The sequence below is a fragment of the Microtus pennsylvanicus genome, unplaced genomic scaffold, assembly GCF_037038515.1.
Source record: "Microtus pennsylvanicus isolate mMicPen1 unplaced genomic scaffold, mMicPen1.hap1 Scaffold_278, whole genome shotgun sequence".
Taxonomy (NCBI): Eukaryota; Metazoa; Chordata; class Mammalia; order Rodentia; family Cricetidae; genus Microtus; species Microtus pennsylvanicus.
Genome location: NW_027460918.1, coordinates 1 through 21,461, shown reverse-complemented (window position 1 = coordinate 21,461; position 21,461 = coordinate 1). Strand labels below are relative to the sequence as shown.

Sequence of the window (21,461 nt, the reverse complement as noted above, 5' to 3'; positions counted from 1 at the left end):
AATGGGCCATTCCTGGTGCTGGCTTCCATCCCTCTCTGTTGCCCCATTGTAGACTGTAGATGCTTCGCCTTTCTTCCCTCCCTTCCTCCCTCCCTCTGTCCTTCCCTCCCCTTTTCCTTCCTTCCTTCTCTCTCTCTCTCTCTCTCTCTCTCTCTCTCTCTCTTTCTTTCTCCTTTTCTTCCCCTCCCCTCCCCTCTCCTTTCCTTTTCTTTTTTTCTGTGACATGATCATCTCACTACATAGTCTCTGGTTTTGAACTCATGATCTTCTACTATCATTTTAATCTTATTAAAAAGCTTTAAATATTAGTGTAGATTTCTAAAAACATGTTTTGAGCTTAGGTCTCCTATATTATTGAGACTGACCTTGTATTTGCTATGTAGCCCAGGTTGACCTCAAATTTGAGATCTTTTCTGCCTCAGCCTCACCATGCTCATCTCTGTGTGTTTCTGTTCTTATTTTATGCATGGGAAAAAATGGAGAGTCAGGTGAGTAATTTGTCTAGGTTTGGTGACCCAGTAAGTCACAAAGCTTGCATTTATAGCCAGATTTCACATCTTATTTTCATTGTTTTTCCTTCAATACTTCTGTAGATTAAATTACATATTTTAAAATGCAGTTATTAAGCCTAAGCTAACCACTTCTACCTAGATGAAAATGAAATTGAATTGTTTGGTGAATGTCACTGGAGCAATCAGTATTGCTGGGATTCACTGGTACCATGGCACAGAGGGCTATGTGGAGCCGGATTGCCCATGCCTGGCAATTTGTTTTGACAATGGGAGATGTCAAATAATGAGACACGAGAATGACCAAAGTAAGTAATTTTTTTTAAGCTGGAGAAGTTTAAAAATGTTTTTAAAAATTATTCTTATGATTCTAAAGTTTCCTAGGCTAAGTGTGACCCCAGTTGCCACATTTGTCCTTTATTTTATTTATCTTCTTTTTCTAGACCCGATTTTGATTGATACGGGCATGTATGTGGTTGGTATCCAGTGGAACCACATTGGCAGTGTGCTAGCTGTGGCAGGCTCTCAGAAAGTAGTCACGCAGGACAAGGACGTCAACATTGTGCAGTTTTACACGCCATTTGGTGAGGTAAATGTGCCTCAGACTTACCTTCCCATTTAAAACAGGTGCAGCAGTAAGTGGGGGAAATGAACAGAAAGTATAGCTTGCTATGCTTCCTTTTAGGGACTTTTGAGTGGCAGCCTCCAGATGTCAAGTATGTGTCTGAATAGTATCTTCTAAGTCTTTAATATAGTTACTATCTTATAATCTGTATGTTTAGAAACCTACATGTTTGATGTAGGAAATTGCCATGAAATAGCTAAATTAGAATATTCTCTTTGTGAGCCAAATAAATGTCTCTTTCTAATCATTGACTTTATTAGTATTTTAGATTCATAGTTTTAATTGAAAAGTTTTTGTTTTTGGTTTTGTTTGTTTGTTTTTTGTTTTTCGAGACAGGGCTTCAATATGTAGCCCTGGCTATCCTGGAACTCGCTTTGTAGACCAGGCTAACTTCGAACAGAGATCCACCTGCCTTTGCCTTCTGAGTGCTAGGATTAAAGGCATACACCACTACATCTGGCATGATGATTTATTTGTTAAAAAAATCTATCTTAATAATAAGTCACAAATGATAAATACTAAAATGCCAGCATTGTTTTCATAAATATGTGTTATCCTTCTCAGTGGTGTTATTAATACATTTAATTTTTAGAATATTCTGTAGCCGCATTGGCACACTTGAGTAGTAATTTGTTCACTATAACTTTCCATTTTGTTTTTCACCAGCACCTGGGTACTTTGAAAGTCCCGGGAAAGCAGATGTGCTCGCTGTCCTGGGAAGGAGGTGGACTGAAGATTGCTCTAGCTGTTGACTCCTTTATATATTTTGCAAATATTCGACCTGACTATAAGGTATGAAAAGCACTTATAAAACTTTTTAAAAAGCTAAATCCATTGCAGCTTTTTAAGTAAGAAACTAGTAGAAAGGCGGCTTTTCTGACTGACTGAAGCTCTTAAAATTAGTAAATAACAACTTTTCCCGAATACCACATACAGTTAAAATGACTTTAAGAATCAAGACCTCGGCTGGAAACAGTTGGCCACTCACAGCAGTAATTAAAAGGCTGATTTCAGGGTATGACCGAGATGAAAGGGAACAGCTAAGGAGATAAAGCAGAACCAGATGGTATCTCCATGGGCTCAGGGATCAATAGGGGAAGAGTGTTCCCGGAACCCATGAGCTGGGTCATTGCTGTCAGACAGGGACTTCTCCTTTCTGGTGCCTTCTGATGGTCACCCCAAAGGGACCTTCCAGCAAGGGAGCCCACGTGATGGAGTTTACAATAATCACCCTCCAGGCCTGGAACGGAGTGGAGAAGGGCAGAGTGGATCAGAGGAGAAAGTGAGATAAATAATATACCATCTAAAACAAGCTTGGGATAATTTATTTTATTTTTACTTTTTAAGGATTTATTTATTTATTATGCATACAGTGTTCTGCTTGCTTGTATGTCTACAGGCCAACAGAGGGCACCAGATCTCATTATAGATGGTTATGAGCCACCATTTGGTTGCTGGGAATTGAACTCAAGACATCTGAAAGAACAGCCAGTGCTCTTAACCTCTGAGCCATCTCTCCAGCCCTTGGGATAATTTATTTTTTTATGAAAAATATTAAGCAATATAGGTTCATGCCTATAATATCATCTCTTGGGAGATGCAGGAAGAGGAAGTGGGAGTTTGAAGGCAACCTTGGTTATATAGTGAGAGTCTATTAAAAAAAAAAAACCTCAAAGGTTCAGAGGTGATGAAAATGTGGCTTAGAGGGCAAGCATATGCATAAGACCATGGGGTTTGATCAGTGTAGCACAGCACACAGAGCAAACAACACGAGCACACAAAGTACACAGTACACACAGCACACACAGCACACACAGCACACACAGTACACACAGTACACACAGCACACACAGTACACAGTACACACAGCACACACAGTACACAGTACACACAGCACACACAGCACACACAGTACACACAGCACACACAGTACACAGTACACACAGCACACACAGTACACAGTACACACAGCACACACAGCACACACAGCACACACAGCACACACAGTACACACAGCACACACAGTACACAGTACACACAGCACACACAGTACACAGTACACACAGTACACACAGTACACACAGCACACACAGCACACACAGCACACACAGCACATACAGTACACAGTACACACAGCACACACAGTACACAGTACACACAGTACACACAGCACACACAGCACACACAGTACACAGTACACACAGCACACACAGTACACAGTACACACAGTACACACAGCACACACAGCACACACAGCACACACAGCACACACAGCACACACAGCACACACAGTACACAGTACACACAGCACACACAGCACACACAGTACACACAGTACACACAGCACAAACAGCACACACAGCACACACAGTACACACAGCACACACAGCACACACAGCACACACAGTACACACAGCACACACAGTACACACAGCACACACAGTACACAGTACACACAGCACACACAGCACACACAGCACACACAGCACACACAGCACACACAGTACACACAGCACACACAGCACACACAGTACACAGTACACACAGCACACACAGCACACACAGCACACACAGTACACACAGCACACACAGTACACACAGTACACACAGCACACACAGCACACACAGTACACAGTACACACAGTACACAGTACACACAGCACACACAGCACACACAGCACACACAGCACACACAGTACACACAATACACACAGTACACAGTACACACAGCACACACAGCACACACAGTACACACAGCACACACAGTACACAGTACACACAGCACACACAGCACACACAGTACACACAGCACACACAGCACACACAGCACACACATCACAGCACACACAGTACACACAGTACACACAGTATACAGCACACACAGTACACAGTACACACAGTACACACAGCACACACAGCACACACAGTACACACAGCACACACAGCACACACAGTACACACAGCACACACAGTACACAGTACACACAGTACACACAGCACACACAGTACACAGTACACACAGTACACACAGCACACACAGTACACAGCACACACAGTACACAGCACACACAGTACACACAGCACACATAGTACACACAGTACACACAGCACACACAGTACACAGTACACACAGCACACACAGTACACACAGCACACACAGCACACACAGTACACACAGTACACACAGTACACACAGCACACACAGCACACACAGTACACAGTACACACAGCACACACAGCACACACAGTACACAGTACACACAGCACACACAGTACACACAGCACACATAGCACACACAGTACACAGTACACACAGCACACACAGCACACACAGTACACAGTACACACAGCACACACAGCACACACAGTACACACAGTACACACAGCACACACAGCACACACAGCACACACAGTACACACAGCACACACAGTACACACAGTATACAGCACACACAGTACACAGTACACACAGCACACACAGTACACACAGTACACACAGCACACACAGTACACAGTACACACAGCACACACAGTACACACAGCACACACAGCACACACAGCACACACAGTACACAGTACACACAGCACACACAGTACACACAGCACACATAGCACACACAGTACACAGTACACAGTACACACAGCACACACAGTACACACAGTACACACAGCACACACAGCACACACAGCACACACAGTACACAGTACACACAGCACACACAGCACACACAGCACACACAGCACACACAGTACACACAATACACACAGTACACAGTACACACAGCACACACAGTACACACAGTACACACAGCACACAGAGTACACAGTGCACACTGCACACACAGCACACACAGTACACACAGCACACACAGTACACACAGCACACACAGTACACAGTACACACAGTACACACAGCACACACAGTACACAGCACACACAGTACACACAGCACACACAGCACACACAGTACACACAGCACACACAGCACACACAGTACACACAATACACACAGTACACACAGTACACAGTACACAGTACACACAGTACACAGTACACAGTACACACAGCACACACAGCACACACAGCACACACAGCACACACAGCACACACAGTACACACAATACACACAGTACACAGTACACAGTACACACAGCACACACAGTACACACAGCACACACAGCACACACAGTACACACAGCACACACAGCACACACAGTACACACAGCACACACAGTACACAGTACACACAGTACACACAGCACACACAGTACACAGCACACACAGTACACACAGCACACACAGCACACACAGTACACACAGCACACACAGTACACACAGCACACACAGCACACACAGTACACACAGCACACACAGTACACACAGCACACACAGTACACACAGCACACACAGCACACACAGTACACAGTACACACAGCACACACAGCACACACAGTACACAGTACACACAGCACACACAGTACACACAGCACACACAGCACACACAGTACACAGTACACAGCACACACAGCACACACAGTACACAGTACACACAGCACACACAGCACACACAGCACACACAGCACACACAGCACACACAGCACACACAGCACACACAGTACACACAGCACACACAGTACACACAGTACACAGTACACACAGCACACACAGTACACAGTACACACAGCACACACAGTACACAGCAGACACAGCACACACAGTACACAGTACACACAGCACACACAGTACACAGTACACACAGCACACACAGTACACAGTACACACAGCACACACAGTACACACAGCACACACAGCACACACAGTACACACAGCACACACAGTACACAGTACACAGTACACACAGCACACACAGTACACACAGTACACACAGCACACACAGCACACACAGTACACACAGTACACAGTACACACAGCACACTCAGCACACACAGCACACAAGTACACACAATACACACAGTACACAGTACACAGTACACACAGCACACACAGTACACACAGTACACACAGCACACACAGTACACAGTACACACAGCACACACAGCACACACAGTACACACAGCACACACAGCACACACATCACAGCACAGTATACACAGCACACACATCACACAACACATATAGTACACACAGCACACACAGCACACACAGCACACACAGTACACACAGCACACACAGCACACACAGTACACAGTACACAGTACACACAGTACACAGTACACACAGCACACACAGCACACACAGCACACACAGTACACACAGCACACACAGCACACACAGCACACACAGTACACACAGCACACACAGTACACACAACACACACAGTACACACAGTACACACAGCACACACAGCACACACAGCACACACAGTACACAGTACACACAGCACACACAGCACACACAGTACACACAGCACACACAGCACACAGAGCACACAACACCAGCACACACAGTACACACAGCACACACAACACATATAGTAAACACAGCACACACAGCACACACATCACAGCACAGTATACACAGCACACACAGCACACACAGCACACACAGCACACACATCACAGCACAGTATACACAGCACACACATCACACAACACATATAGTACACACAGCACACACAACACATACAACACACACAATACACACAGCACACACAGTACACACAATACACACAGTACACACAGTACACACAGTACACACAACACATACAACACACAATACACACAGCACACACAGCACATACAACACATACAATACACACAACACACACAGCATATACAGCACACACAGCACACGCAGTACACACAGCACATACAGCACATACAGTACACACAGCACACACAGTACACACAGCACAGCACACAGAGCACACAACACCAGCACACACAGCACACAGAGTACACACAGCACGCACAGCACATACAGTACACACAGTACACAGCACACACAGTACACACAGTACACAGCACACAGAGTACACACAGCACGCACAGCAAAGTACACATAGCACATACAGCACATATAGTAGAACACACAGCACAGCACACAGAGCACACAACACCAGCACACACAGCACATACAGCACACGCAGTACACACAGCACATACAGTACATACAGTACACACAGCACATACAACACATACAGTACACACAGTACACACAGCACACACAGCACATACAGTACACACAGCACAGCACAGCAAAGTACACATAGCACAGAACAACACAGTGCAGTATGCCCAGTACACACAGTACACATAGCATAGCATATAGCACATACAGCACAGCACACACAACACAACATACACAGTACACACAGCACAACACAAACAGCACATACAACACAGCACAGCACACACAGCACTGCACACACAGTACACAAAGCACAGCATACACAGCACAGTGCACACAGCACACACTGTGCACACAGCACCGTGTTTGAATAGAATAAATGGAAGAAAATAGATTTTTCTTACAGAAGTATTCCAGATTGCATACTGCCTCTCTTAGAGGTGGAGCCTCCCATCCTTAGAGCTTAGAAAAGGAAAAGAAGGGAGCTGTTCAGTGGCAAAGCCTGGGAAAGCACTCTCTGGCCAAGTGATGAGAGTTAACATCCTCAGTGATGTCATGGGGAGATCATAAACCTTCATGTGACACGAGAGGAGCAGGCATGTTTAGTTCTGGTCTTCCTACAAACCAGTAACTGTGTAAGCATGAGAAAATACCAGACAGACCCAAACTGATGGGCACTGGTTTCAGCTGAGATCATCAAATACAGGGGGACCGAGAAATCATCACAGTTCAAAGGATCCCAGGAGACATGACAGCGGAGTATAATGTAGCCACCATGAGATTCTGGCATCTCAGAGGACACTAGGGAAAGCTAATGAAGAGTGTAAAGTCTAGTGATGCTGGGTTCTTAGCTCGGACAAATGTATCACAGCCGTGTATCATGCTAACGACAGGGAAAATATTTTAAGGCTTTTGGGAACTTTGTACCTTTTTAACTTTTTCGTAAATCTAAAGTCTTTTAAAGTCAAAGTTGATGTTAGTGAGTGGTATGAAAATTCTACATGGCCGAACTTTCAGTAATATAAGCAGAGTGTTGATGATGAGTATAATGTACCCAAGACTCCATATGAATGTTCAAGCATGTTAGACGGAGGGAAAGCTGTGCGTGCGCACCTTCTGTTCTCTGTGGGGACTGTGGTGCAAACATTCAATGAATGGTTGTAACTACAAGATCCGTACGTGGTTACTACTCAGAAAGCTAGGGCGGGGCTTCTGCGTTTTGTTTTGAATAAACAATGTAGAAGGATTGACTATAAAAACGTTCTGTAAAATACATGGATGGGGAAAAGACAAAGTGCCTACTTTCTGAGTTTTGTCTTGGAGACCCAGAATTCAAACTCTTGATAGCAGTTGATCACTTTCTGGGCCCATCCTTAAAGCAGGGATTAACTACTGAAAATTTTTAGCACTGAAGCTTAATATTTGCAAATTTTAAGGAAAGTTAGACAAGCTAAACTTATTTTTGTAGAACATTTTTAAAAAATGTCTTTTATTATGATTTTTAGATTTTTTTGGTAATAAGAAAGGATCTATTTTTCAGCCCTGATACAGCAACTGTTACATTAATCTAAAGTAAAAATAAAATAATGGGACTTTCTCTCCCAAACTAAATAGTCTATCTTCCTTTTCTTTCCTCCCCACTTCTGTTCCTTCCCTTCCTCCATTCCTAGTGGGGCTATTGTTCAAATACTGTGGTTTATGCGTATACCAGACCTGATCGTCCTGAGTACTGTGTTGTCTTTTGGGACACAAAAAACAATGAGAAATACATTAAATATGTGAAGAGTCTCATTTCCATCACCACTTGTGGCGATTTCTGCATTTTGGCTACGAAAGCTGATGAAAATCACCCTCAGGTAGGGACCCCTTGATCTTAAGATACAGATGTGTTCACAATGGCAGAACTGCTCTCTAGCTACCCACCACCTCAAGTGTGGCACTAGCAAGGACAGAACATTAACTCTCTTGGCCACGTCTGTCTGAGCCTGTCTTGGAGAGCTGGATCCATGTTTCTGTGTTCTCTGATTCCTTTTCCTAGCAGCCAGGCATTGGCAGGTCATGCTAACAGTTTCCATACTGGAGCTCTTGCCTCTGAAATATGTCACAAGTGAAAAATGAATATCCAGATGTCTAGTAGAAATACTGATGAAATTACAAAAGAGTTTGGGTAGCTTTTTGAGTTTGATAAATCTATTCTTAGTTGGAGATACAGTTTATTTAAAACTAATATCATAACATAAAATAAAGAATATGTTATGTGTTTTTGTAAGCATGCCAACAATTTGAGAATTTTCAAAAGCATGTATTTGAAAAGAAGACAATCAGTGTCTTTGACTGGGTTATGATTTAAAAGCTCAGAGATTTTATTAAAGGCAATTATTTGGACAGCTCCGTTTGGCTTTGTTTTCTCCTGACACACACTAGAACAGCAGTACAAGTGTTTTTCAAATAAGTATACCCATAGGGGTCAGAAAAGATAGGTGCTGACAACGAAGTGTGGAGATGGGAGAGTACGTGGACGAGGGGGGTGACTCTGACAGACCTAAGGACGCATTCTTGGGCTGTGGCTAGAGGCAACTGGTTAGAGAATGCTGAAGAAGCCTAGGACTTGAGGCGCCTTGTTGGGCAAATATAATCTGGGAGGACCAGAGATGATGTAAGAAACAAAACCTCCCCAAACCACAAAAAGACATAGGAATAGGCAAGTCTCCTGATCTTCTCTAGACAGAGCCTACAGGCTGTGGTCTTGTTGCCATTTACCAGGAGTGAGGTTTGGTCGTCAGGTGGACCAAAGTGAAAGTAAGGGCTGGAGGGACGGGCCAGTGGGTAAGCGCACTGGGTGTTGTTCTGGAGGACCTGGGTTAGATTCTCAGCATCCACAAGGTAGCCAACAGTCTAATTCCAGTTCTAGGGGATCCAGTGCCCCCTTCTGGCTTCCATGGGTACTGCACAGACATACATGCAGACAAAGCATCCATACATGTAAAATAAACAAATAAATATGCATGCAATATAAGCATGCATAAAACAACAATTGATGAAAGTAAAGGCCAGGAATTTGAAAGCAAGTAGGGAAGGGGATATGGGAAGGTTTAGAGGGAAGGGAGAAATGATATAATCATCTAAAAAATAATAATAAATACAAACTTAAAAAAACATAAGAGTTATAGAAAAAAATCTTTTTACATTTATTTGAGTGTGTTTGTGCTCTTGCCCTCCGTCACACTTGTGGAAGTCAGAGGACAAGTTTCAGGAGTCTGTTCTCTTTCCACCATGGAGGTTTAAAGAAGTGGACTTAGGTTATCAGTCTGGGCAGCAAGCCCTTCCACTTGCTGAGCCTTCTTACAAGCTACAAGCCCCAAGTAAATCTTAAAAAGGAATTTCTGTGCTGAATCCTCAGCATGGCTGATGGGGACAGACTCTGCTGAAAGTCAGACAGGTGTTAGCATTGTCCTGAAGCACTGCCCTCCTAGTCCCACCATGCTCTCCTGCATGGCTCCCAGAGCACAGGCAGCTGAGCTTCCAGTCTTGAGGGTTTCTGTGTAGCTGTAGAGCCTGTCTTGGAACTTGCTCTGTGGACCAGGCTGACATTGAACTCAGAGGGATCTGCGTGCCTCTGCCTGGGATTAAAGGTGTGCACCACCGCTGGGCTAGATTGAGAATCTCTTAAGACAGACCTGCCCAATCGTCTCACAGCAACATGATGGAGTAGGTACCACATAGAGTTTCAGCATCCTACTCCTACATATAGAAGATGGGAAGGCAGTACAGACATTGGGGATAATGTCCAAGGTAGTAAGAGATGCTAAATATAGACACAAATAGAGGGAGAAGAATTTGGGGTAAACAAAGACTAGGAGGGGAACAGTTCAGGTCATAGTTTGGTTTTTGTTTTTGTTTTGTTTTATTTTGTTTTGAGAGACAGGATCTCTTTATGTAGCCCTGGCTGTCCTAGAACTTGATATGTAGGCCAGGCTGGCCTTGAACTCACAGAGATACTCCTGCTTCTGCTTCCTGAGTGCTGGGATTAAAGGCACATGCCATGATGCCCAGTCGTCATTTATTTATTTGTTTGTTTATTTATTCATGTGTGTGTCTGCTTGTCTGTGCAGCACATGAGTGCAGGGGCCCACAGAGTCCAGAAGAGGATGTCTGAACCCCTGGAACTGGAATTATGGATGGGTATCGGGAACTGAACCCTGGCCCTCTGCAAGAACAATAACTTCTCCTAACCATTTAGCCATTGTTCTGGCCCAGGGAGAACAATTCAAAGGCACTGTTGACTCGTAAGAACGGTCATTGGTATCCTTACACAGTTCAGAGACATCCATCCATAAAACAAGAGAAGGATATGGAAATCACAAAGATGATAATCATATTGAAAAGTTTGCCAAGAAGGCTGAACAATGAAGTGAAGGAAACACACACACACACACACAAAAGCAAACAGACAAGGAAATGGAAAATAGTGAGGATGTTGTGAAGGTTTAACATTCGAATAATAGTGCTAAAAAGAGCGGACAGGCAAAATGGAGGACGGGGATGAGGGGCTGGCCCAGTGGATGAAACCTTGTGCAAGTGTGAGGGCTGGAGATTGGCTCCCTGACACCGACATAAAAGCTGGGTGCATGGTAGTATACCTGTAGTCCCCTCACAGGGAAAGCTGAGACAGGAAGTCCCTGGGGCAAGTTGGCTGACTACACTTTGAAATCTATCAGCTGGGTTCAGCAAGCAATCCTGCCCTGTAAGTCAAGTGCAGCATGATGGGGAAGTCAACTTCTGCCCTCCACATGCGTGATCACAAACAGGCTCTCCCACGTGTGAGCACACATGCAGAGACTACCCCAACTGGAGCAGAGGCTTTCAATTAGGAGTAATCCGGTTCAGTGACTGACAGTGTCTCCACATCAAGGAATGCCGCTGTGAATTTCAGAGCACGTGGGATGAAACCGGCACAACACAGTAGTAGTAGACTTCACAAGGTGAAAGGTTAGGCTGGCATTCAGCTAGTTAACAGCAAAGCTTTGGAGAATCGCCCTCAAAATTCTGAGAGAAAATGAGTCCATGAGCAAACTCCCGTGTGAGGTGCAATACCGGTCTTCTTAAATGTGCAAGAGCGACAAAATTTTCCTCTCATGCTGATCTGTGTTAAGGAGATATTTTCGGGTAAAGGACACTAAAATGAGCTATAGAAACCAAGAAAGAGGAGGAAAACCAGAAGCCCAGCCCCTGTGGTAAAGAGTGTCTCAGCTGACCCAGGGCACACCCAGGGACTCCAGGCAGAGGCCAGGCTCCGAGGGAAGGTCAGGTGGATCAGCCACTACATCGCCTCGTGTCAAATCCATTGAGAGATGTACTCAATCAGGCATAACTGGAGAGTCAAGCTAGTAATTAATACATTGAAAACTAAGCATAGAGAGAAAAACCAAAACAGTTCCCAAACCTGTTTTTCTTAACAAGGGCAGCAAAGTATTTCAATAGGGAAGTCATGATGTTCTGGAGCAATCAGCTGTCAGAGCTTTTGTGTGGTCGAAATGATGTGATCGTTGAGTTTTGCACTTCAGAAACTCCTACCCCAAATATTCAGTCTTGAATTTGGATCCAAAATCCTAAAAAGTTATGTTTAAAGCAGAAAGCTGTGGTGTGTGCGTGTGGGGCAGACCTTTGTGTTACCTGAGGCAACAGACAGCCTATCTTAAGTAGTAGAAGGGTAAAATTTTAGTCATTTATCATTTAATGTCTATAAAATTAAACAAGTTTTGAGACATTGATAGAAAAAAAACAAACAATGCAGAATTGATATGAAATTATTAAGCTGATTAGAAAACATTTAAGTAGAACAGTATTGTTAGTGCACAATATAGTAGCTAATAGTTAAGATGAAATTACCAACTTAGAACAGTATAATGTAAAGTGTACATCGTATTTTTCCTAATATGAGTTATGATGATTGTTTGGATATAAGCCATTATTCCTGAATTAATTGCATTTTTTTAATTTCTCATACTGTTCATATATTGCTTCAAAGGAGGAGAATGAAATGGAGACCTTTGGTGCAACGGTAACAAATCACTCCTGTTCTGTGTGGTTGGATAGATGGGGCTGGTGAGAACGAGTTAGGCCACCGTCGTATCAGAAAGCTTAGCAGTAAATGACGGAGGCAGCTTCTCTCCACGTATGTCTAGAGTGTTCTCTGAAACCGTGGTGCTCTGTTGTAGTGAGAGTCAGCCTGGCTGCTAGTTGGTCTTTTTTAATAGTCAGTGCTGAAGATGGTCTTTCTTTTTGTCTGTTCTTGTTTGTACTGACTGTTTTATCAAAGACTTGCCAGTTAGTGACGCTTGAAAGGATAAGCATGATTTATTCTTCATTGCTCACAAGCAGGAACTCTGATATTCTTGCAAGGATTCTGATACTTTTTTTCTTCTGTTTGTTCACAGTTTGTGTTAGTTCTTTGCAATTCTATTGGCACACCCTTGGACCCGAAATACATTGATTTGGGTAAGCAAATGTTAGCATTTACTTCCTTCCTGATCAGGTTTCGTTTGTAACACTAATTAAAAACATCCTAAAGGACTGGAGGTATGACTCATTGTGTCGAAGTGTTTGCTGTCCTAGCAAGAAGACCCGAGTTCAAATCCCCTACCACCCACACAATCTGGGCATGACCACAAGTGCTTGTAACCCACCCCCCAGCATTGGGGACTAAGAAAGGGGGATCCCAGGAACTCGCTGGTCCAACAGCCTAACTGAAACAGCTTCTGGTTCAGTAAAAGACCCTGTCTCAGAAGGTAAGGTGGATAATGATAGAGAAGATAGACACACCACATCCTCCTTTGGCCTCTGCACACCCACACACCAGTGTGTCTTAGACCACACCTTCTACCCGTACTGGTGATATTCATTATACTGATATTCTCTGGTTGCCTTGGGCAGCAGCAGTTGCTGCCTGTTCTCAGTGTCTCCCTTCACTGTGGAAGCATGATGGCGGATACAGTACCTGTAAGACTCCTGCGCCTAAAGCCCATAGTAATTCAGTAATCGCCACCATTTGTCGACAAGGGGATACAGTTGTAGAGGAATTGGTGTGCAATGCAAATTAGTGCGTAATAAACAGGGTTATAGAAAGAATTTTGCTTTTAAAACACTTTTATTATTAATAAACTGCTTGTAAATACTTCTCTGCCATAAAAACACTTCAGCTGCTTATAAAATAAGCTTGATTTTTCCAGAGCTTTCTAATGAAGCCAGGCTATTGATAGAGAAAGTCTTAAAAATTTCCCTGTTACTTATTTCTGAGTACATTTGTTTAATTTAGCTTTACCCTTCCCTCTATCCAATAGATACAAAAAGTAACACTCTGCCTAGTTTCAAGTCTCATCCTAAGAAATTTATTAAAAGCCATTAAAATATTTTTTTGCAATTTCAACTTCCAAAATAAATATTTCTTTTATAAAATGTACTTTTATGTATTGGAAATGGTGTGACAAGAATAATTCGGTCCAAAAAATATGTTGAAAATCTATTGAGCTATTTTCTGACCCTGAGAAGCAGCCATTTATTTTCAGGTTAGATATTGGGTCTTAAAAAGCTCATCAGTGGGCTGGAGAGAGAACATGCATATGGAGGCCAGAGGACAACTTTCAGGGGTGATGTTCTCCTCCCACTCTATGGGTTTTGGGGATTGAACTTAGTTTCTTAGGCTCAATACTGAGAGTCCTTACCCACTGCGCCATCTCGCTGAAGCAAAGTATTATGCCTTTAAGATGTGAATTCTGCTAATCTTGAGATTGTATTTTTTTTCAATATCAAAAGTTTAAGTGTTGACTTTTTGTTGTTATAGGGTTAAACTCAAAGTAATTTTTAATGCCAGGTAGACTGTTTTAAAAACAAAACTAAATGTAAATCCTTCTGCTTCATAAAACGGTGAGTATTAGAGAATTTGGTCACTGGGTGAGACATTAACCAAGAGTTCGTTCACTGACCCGCAGCAAGTGGCTGCAAAGATTCAACATTTTCTTCCGCTTGTATCCTACACAATTCCCTTTGAAAGTCTCTCCGAAGTTTCCATGCAGGTAGGACACGGAAGCACACAATAGCCATGTCCCAGGGCAGGCACTCATCTAGAATGCATTGTTTTGGTTTTCTTTATTTTCCCTCTTGACAGTTTCTGTAGAAATCAAAGAACCTTGACATTATGCAAAGTCTGCTTGGCAGGGCTCCTCTGTGCTCAATATGAGGAGTGCAGGTCCCTCTTTGGGTGCTGTCCCATGGAGCTCTCATTATCACTGTGTGTACTCCTTCCAAGGTACTTCCCACCCTGCCCTGTGCTTGCCGCTTTCTTTGTCTGACTTCTTAAAGATTTGTGTCTAGTTAACTCCCATATCCCCAGTCTCTAACAGCACTTGCCTTCACAAATGTATCTTGAGTGCATGGACAGTGTTCATGTCATGTAAACTAAAAGTGATTATTTAGCAAATCACCAAAAGTATACTGTTTCAGACACTGTAATAGTCCCTGGGGAAATGATTAAAGAAATTATGACTTCTCTTATGGGTTGTATAAATATATAAGGCTTGGTTAATCAGTTGAGCAACAGTTTACTGCTTCTGTCCTGTGTTCCATGTGCTAGATATTGTATTGATGACTGGGATAAACGAATGTTGGTGTGGAAGGATGGCATGTAAGAAATACCTATACATGCCAGGCCCTAGCACTCAGGAGGCAGAGGCAGATGGATCTCTGTGAGTTCAAGGCCAGCCTGGTCTATGGAGCAAGTTCCAGGACAGGCAGGGCGACACAGAGAAGCCCTGTCTGAGAGAGGGGGGGGGGGGGGGAGAGAAGAAGATGCCTGTATTTCTTCAGCTGGCATTCTAAGAGGAAAGGATAGCATTGCGAGAAGGATAGAGGGACAGAGTGACCAGAGAGGATCCGCTGTGGGGCAGTCATTTTGGCAGGTTTCTAATGATGGCTCCCATGTATTCTGGAGAAAGTTAATTTGATGAAAACATTTCAGTTTACCAGCTCTTTAAAGTGCTAAGACACGAGTAAGTTGCAAAGTGGGAACAATTTTAGATGCAGGAATTTATTCAGCCCTCAGCATTAAAATATTACAAGCAAGTTTTTCTTATATGTGAATTCCTAAATTGTTTTAAATTACTTTACATCCTGACTTGGTTAATAATGACTGCCTATTACTGTTAAGGCTCGGTTGATAGAAGCATAATTTCTTAAAATTTTCCTTCAGTAATCTTTCTACGTATTTTGAAATTGTTGCATGTGTATGTGGGTGTTGTATATGCACCTGTGTATATGCATGCTCATGTGTGTTGGCACACATGTATATATGCATGTTGAGGTTTGATAGCTCTACTTTTACTTATTGAGGCCAAGCCTTTTGTTAAACTTGGAGTTTGCTAATATTGACTAGTCTAACTAGCATCTTGCTCCAAGGATCCCATCTCTGCCTCTTGAATTTGGGGATTACGGGTGGCTGGTATGCCTGCCTGTCTTTTGTTACTGTGTGTTCTGGGGACATAAACTCAGTTCCTCATGCTTACATGGCATCTTAGCTTGTTGAGCCTTCTCTCTGGCACTGATATTTTGAATTGTTTTCACCCTAAGTCGACTTAAAAGGGGGATTGAGTATTTTTAGCTGAATAATGTTCCCCAGCCCTAAGAATTCTATCTCTTAAAAATTGATCTTAGGGCTTGAGAGGTGGCTCAACAGTTAAGAACACCGGATGCTCTTCCAGAGGACTTGGGTTCAGTTTCCGTCACCCACATGGCTGCTCACAACCATCTGTGATACCTGTTCCAGGAGGTCTTATGCCTTCTTTTGGCCTTCAGGGGCACCAGAAACATAATTGGTGCATAGACATACAAAAAGGCAAAAAAACATACACATAAAATAAAAATCAGTAAATCTTTATCAAAGTTGGCCTTCATTTTCTTCTTAATGTAATATTTAATTAACTCCTTGAGAATTTCATACAGTGTATTTTGATCAGATTTATTCTTCCCTAATGGATAGCTACACCCTAGCTCTCACTTCCTCCCAACTTCATGCCTTCTGTTTTTTGTTCGTTTTGTTTTTTAATAATCCACTAGGTCTAATTTTGCTGTCCATGTGCTTATTGGTGTGGAGCTATTCACTGTACTGAGTTGACCTGCCATGTTCTTTAAAATAATTGACTCAAGCAACACAGGCTCCTGAGCCTGTCCCTCCACGCTAGTGTTGACTGGCTTGGTCTTGAGCGGGTCTTGTGCAGGCAGCTACAGCTGCTGTGAGTTCCCAGGCACAGTGGTCCTGTCATATCCTCTTCTGGCCTCTGGCTCTTGCCATCTTCCTGCCCCCTTCTCTGCTGGTCCCTGAACCTTGGTGCTGGGATACCTGTCCCATGTGTAGCTGAGCCCTCCATAGACACATTCTCTGTACTTTGATCAGCTGTGGATTTCTGTCCACTGCACAATGACATTTCTCTGATGAAGATGGAGAACTGTTCTAGTTTGTGAGCATGAAGATAAGTGAGTGTCCTATGGGTATGAATTTCGAGGGCAGTTTGATACCATGTCCATTTAGCAGGATAATAGCATCAGGTCTATCGCTAGGCTACAAACTCCCTAACCAGATTTGTAGTACCAGGCATGTGTTTCCTTCTGTGGATCAGGCATTAAATTCAACCAGGCAGCAGCTCGTTGTCCTTTTGACATTGGTGACACTGTTACATCCAGGATTATCTTGCCATGCCAGTCATTACTGTAGCATGCGGGGTTCACAGGTCTGTGCAGCACCTTCTAGTCCTGTGAAAACTTGCAAGAGTCAGGGGCTTTTTGGTCAGTACCAGTTGACTTTTTCCATGACTTGTGAGCAAACTCTGTGACACCTTTAGTAATATCAAATTGTGATGGGCCACCTCGTCTTTGTTTTTTTAATATAAATTTAGTTGGGGTTTAATTCATCTTTTAATAAAAATCTATCAGAATTTACATAGATAGCATTGTGTTCCCATGTGAATTTACTGAAAGTACTACTATATTAATTGAAACTATGTTTCAGATATAGTTGCATTTGTTCTGAGTACTTGGTTATATTATAAAAATCCATGTAGAAAATAAACATAAAAAATGATGATAGCTACCATGCCTAATGTGTGGTAACGTTTATTGAGGGGCATTCTGCTTCAGCGACTAAGAGCACAGATTCAGGAGCAGTAGTTTACCTGGGTCTGTGTTCCACTTGCCCACTTCACACAGGCAACTTAAACTGTATCTGCTAAATGATGATAACAATGTTGGCCTTATACAGTGGCTGTGAGTTATACGCATAGTGTGTTTAGAAAAGTGCCTGACATGTTTTTAAACATGTAAATTAAAGTGTAAATTGGGCAGTAGTGGAGCATGCCTTTAATCCCAGCTCTCAGGAGGCAGAGGCAGGTGGATCCCTGAGTTCAAGGCCAGCCTGGTCTACAGGGCAAGTTCCAGGACACTAGAAACCCCGTCTTGAGAAACCAAGCCAAAACCAAATAAAAATTATTATTTACTTCAGGTACTGTGTTATCCTTTATTTTCTCTTTTAATCCTCAAAACAGCTCTATATGGCTGATATTGTTACCTTCAGTAGACAACAAGAAAACCGAGGTATGGAGAGAGGAAATAATTTATAACATTATAGTTATGAATGTTTGCGATTTGAATCCAAGAAGCCTGACTTGTCTTTTGAACCAATAACATTTTAATTTTGAATTAATTAGGATACTAATAAATTTTTATTTATGAAGTGCCAGGAATAAGCTACACAGAGGATGGGAAAGTATGGTCAGAATAAATTATGTGGGAAAAAGAATAAAAAGCATGAATGTAACTTTTAATTGTAATTAAACTTTGGTTGAGAAAATGCTTTTATTATATGTTTAGAAAAATTTATTTATATTTTTAACCAGTAAAGGTTTGTGAACCTCAAATCAGTGATAGCATAGTAATTACCAGAACTGGAATACTCACGGAGGATTTGCCGTGTTTATTAGAATTTAGTAAAAGGAGTCAGTGAGAGAGTGCACCCCGGTGGAGGCTTAGCTGCCTTTCCCCGGGGCCATGGTTTTGTGCCAGGCAATGAAGGCTTTGCGCTCCCTCTAGAGGTCATTAATAATATATCTTTTGTTTTGAATAGAAAAACCGTTATGGCCAGAATTTAAAACAAAAACAAAAAACTGACTCCACTGAAATACTTAGCATATAAAAAATCTAGAATTTAAATTCTCGAGCTGTTAATCCAGTCAGTTAGCACCACACTGCCAGGCCTTTTTTACCTTTGTGATACTGAGGATTGAATCCATGGCTTCTCACATGCTAGGCAAGTGCTCTTCCATCGATGTACAGCAACCGCTCTTAGTCCTAAGTGTTCTCTAAAAGGTTTGGAGGTTTTAGCTTTTGGTCCATTAGATGGCAGATTCATTTTACTTAGTATTTTTGTATGATCCTAATACTTCAGATTCTTTTCTGATTTGAGAGACTGCGTGTGTATTTGGAGACTGTGGGCTTATTATTTCTAAAATGAGGAGCTAGCCTCAGGGATACTGAAGTCCTTTGAAGTGCATTCTGTGTAACCATAGACTAATTGTCTTTTGTTTCTTTTGAATAGTACCACTATTTGTTGCCATGACCAAAACCCATGTGATAGCAGCTTCAAAAGAAGCCTTTTATACCTGGCAATATCGTGTGGCAAAAAAGCTCACAGCGTTGGAGATTAATCAGATTACACGGTCACGAAAAGAAGGGAGAGAAAGGTATGTATTTTGATATATATATATGTAACACAACCATATCACATTGAAGTCAGACATACCTAATTATTCATTGCCGTTCTTGAGAAATACACATAGCCTAGATTAATAGAAATACTTTTAATTAATCTGAATATCTTTTAGATGGATCTGTTTAAATTTGCTAAAGTCAAAGAAAGTTGGCATGGTGGAAAGAAAACAAAGACACTTATTGGAAAGGGCTAGAAATTGGTGGGGATATATTTGGTCAGGAAATGGCTATGTGAGACCCACTCCACATATTAGTGTTCAACTGAAATCATTCAGTTAAGATCCGAGTGTCTAACTGAAGCTTCATTCCCATAGGTTAGTAGGTGGATCTTTCTAGGAAGTGATCCTAGCATCTATCACCAGGGCAGATGTCTATACCCCTTAGACACGGGTATAGAAAAGGGCTTTAGGTGGCTTCTTTCCCTGGTCCCAGATTCTAGGCAGTCTGAATTGGAGTAGTTTCTGGTAAGTGGGAGTGAAGAGCAAGCAAGCATGCACGCAGGCAGTCAGGCAGGCAAGCAGGCAGGCAGTCAGGCAGGCAGGCAGTCAGGCAGGCAAGCAGGCAGGCAGTCAGGCAGGCAGGCAGACAGGCAGACAGGCAGACAGGCAGGCAGGCAGGCAGGCAGACAGGCAGGCAGGCAGGCAGGCAGGCAAGCAGGCAGGCAGTCAGGCAGGCAGGCAGGCAGGCAGGCAGGCAGGCAGGCAGGCAGACAGGCAGACAGACAGGCAGACAGGCAGACAGGCAGACAGGCAGGCAGGCAGGCAGGCAGACAGGCAGGCAGGCAGGCAGGCAGACAGGCAGACAGGCAGGCAGGCAGGCAGGCAGACAGGCAGACAGGCAGGCAGGCAGGCAGGCAGGCAGGCAGGCAGGCAGGCAGGCAGGCAGGCAGGCAGGCAGGCATGCAGACAAGCAAGCACTCCGGATGAATGAATAGCTAGGCAAACTATCTCACAGCTCAACACACGTTATTGGGAATGCCTGAGTTGAGTGCTCACAGTGGGGCATGACGTTGCTGACAGATCACGTAGATAACTGGTAAACAGTTGATGAATACTTTCTGCTTTTATGAGATTCAGCTGTATCAAGAACTCTTTAAACAATCAGAGTTTTTCTATTAAATAATAATGCTCATTGTTCTGAATTGCAAAGATTATGAAATAATGCAATCCTCACTTTCTTCAAAATTCTGATTTTTTAAAACAGAATTTATCATGTTGACGATGTTCCTTCTGGATCTGTGGATGGGGTGTTTGATTACAGCAAAGCCATTCAAGTAGGTGCTTTGATTTTGTCTGTGAGTGGTAGTGTCTGTAGGTAAGGAAACACTGCCATTAACAGACGGCCGAACAAGAGCTTGTTTCTAGTGATAGGACATCAGTTTAACAGTTCCCTAAACACTGCCACACCTGCTTTTACAAAGTTGCCAA

At 42.9% G+C, this 21,461-nt stretch overlaps 1 protein-coding gene across 2 annotated transcripts in view; it reads left to right on the top strand.

The window, feature by feature from the left end:
* LOC142842217 (WD repeat-containing protein 35-like) overlaps positions 1 to 21,385 on the top strand; it is a 33,077-nt gene extending 11,692 nt beyond the window's left edge. Inside the window, exons 7-14 of one of the 2 annotated variants that reach the window (XM_075959079.1) lie at positions 652 to 817; positions 953 to 1,098; positions 1,801 to 1,926; positions 8,895 to 9,080; positions 13,253 to 13,285; positions 13,662 to 13,722; positions 19,862 to 20,006; positions 21,238 to 21,385. In XM_075959079.1, the coding sequence (XP_075815194.1) occupies positions 652 to 817; positions 953 to 1,098; positions 1,801 to 1,926; positions 8,895 to 9,080; positions 13,253 to 13,285; positions 13,662 to 13,722; positions 19,862 to 20,006; positions 21,238 to 21,352 (978 nt within the window). In that variant the 3' untranslated portion in view covers positions 21,353 to 21,385. The remainder of the gene's footprint in view (positions 1 to 651; positions 818 to 952; positions 1,099 to 1,800; positions 1,927 to 8,894; positions 9,081 to 13,252; positions 13,286 to 13,661; positions 13,723 to 19,861; positions 20,007 to 21,237) is intronic. The other variant, XM_075959080.1, reaches the window with a different exon arrangement.
* The last annotated feature ends 76 nt before the right edge of the window (positions 21,386 to 21,461 follow it).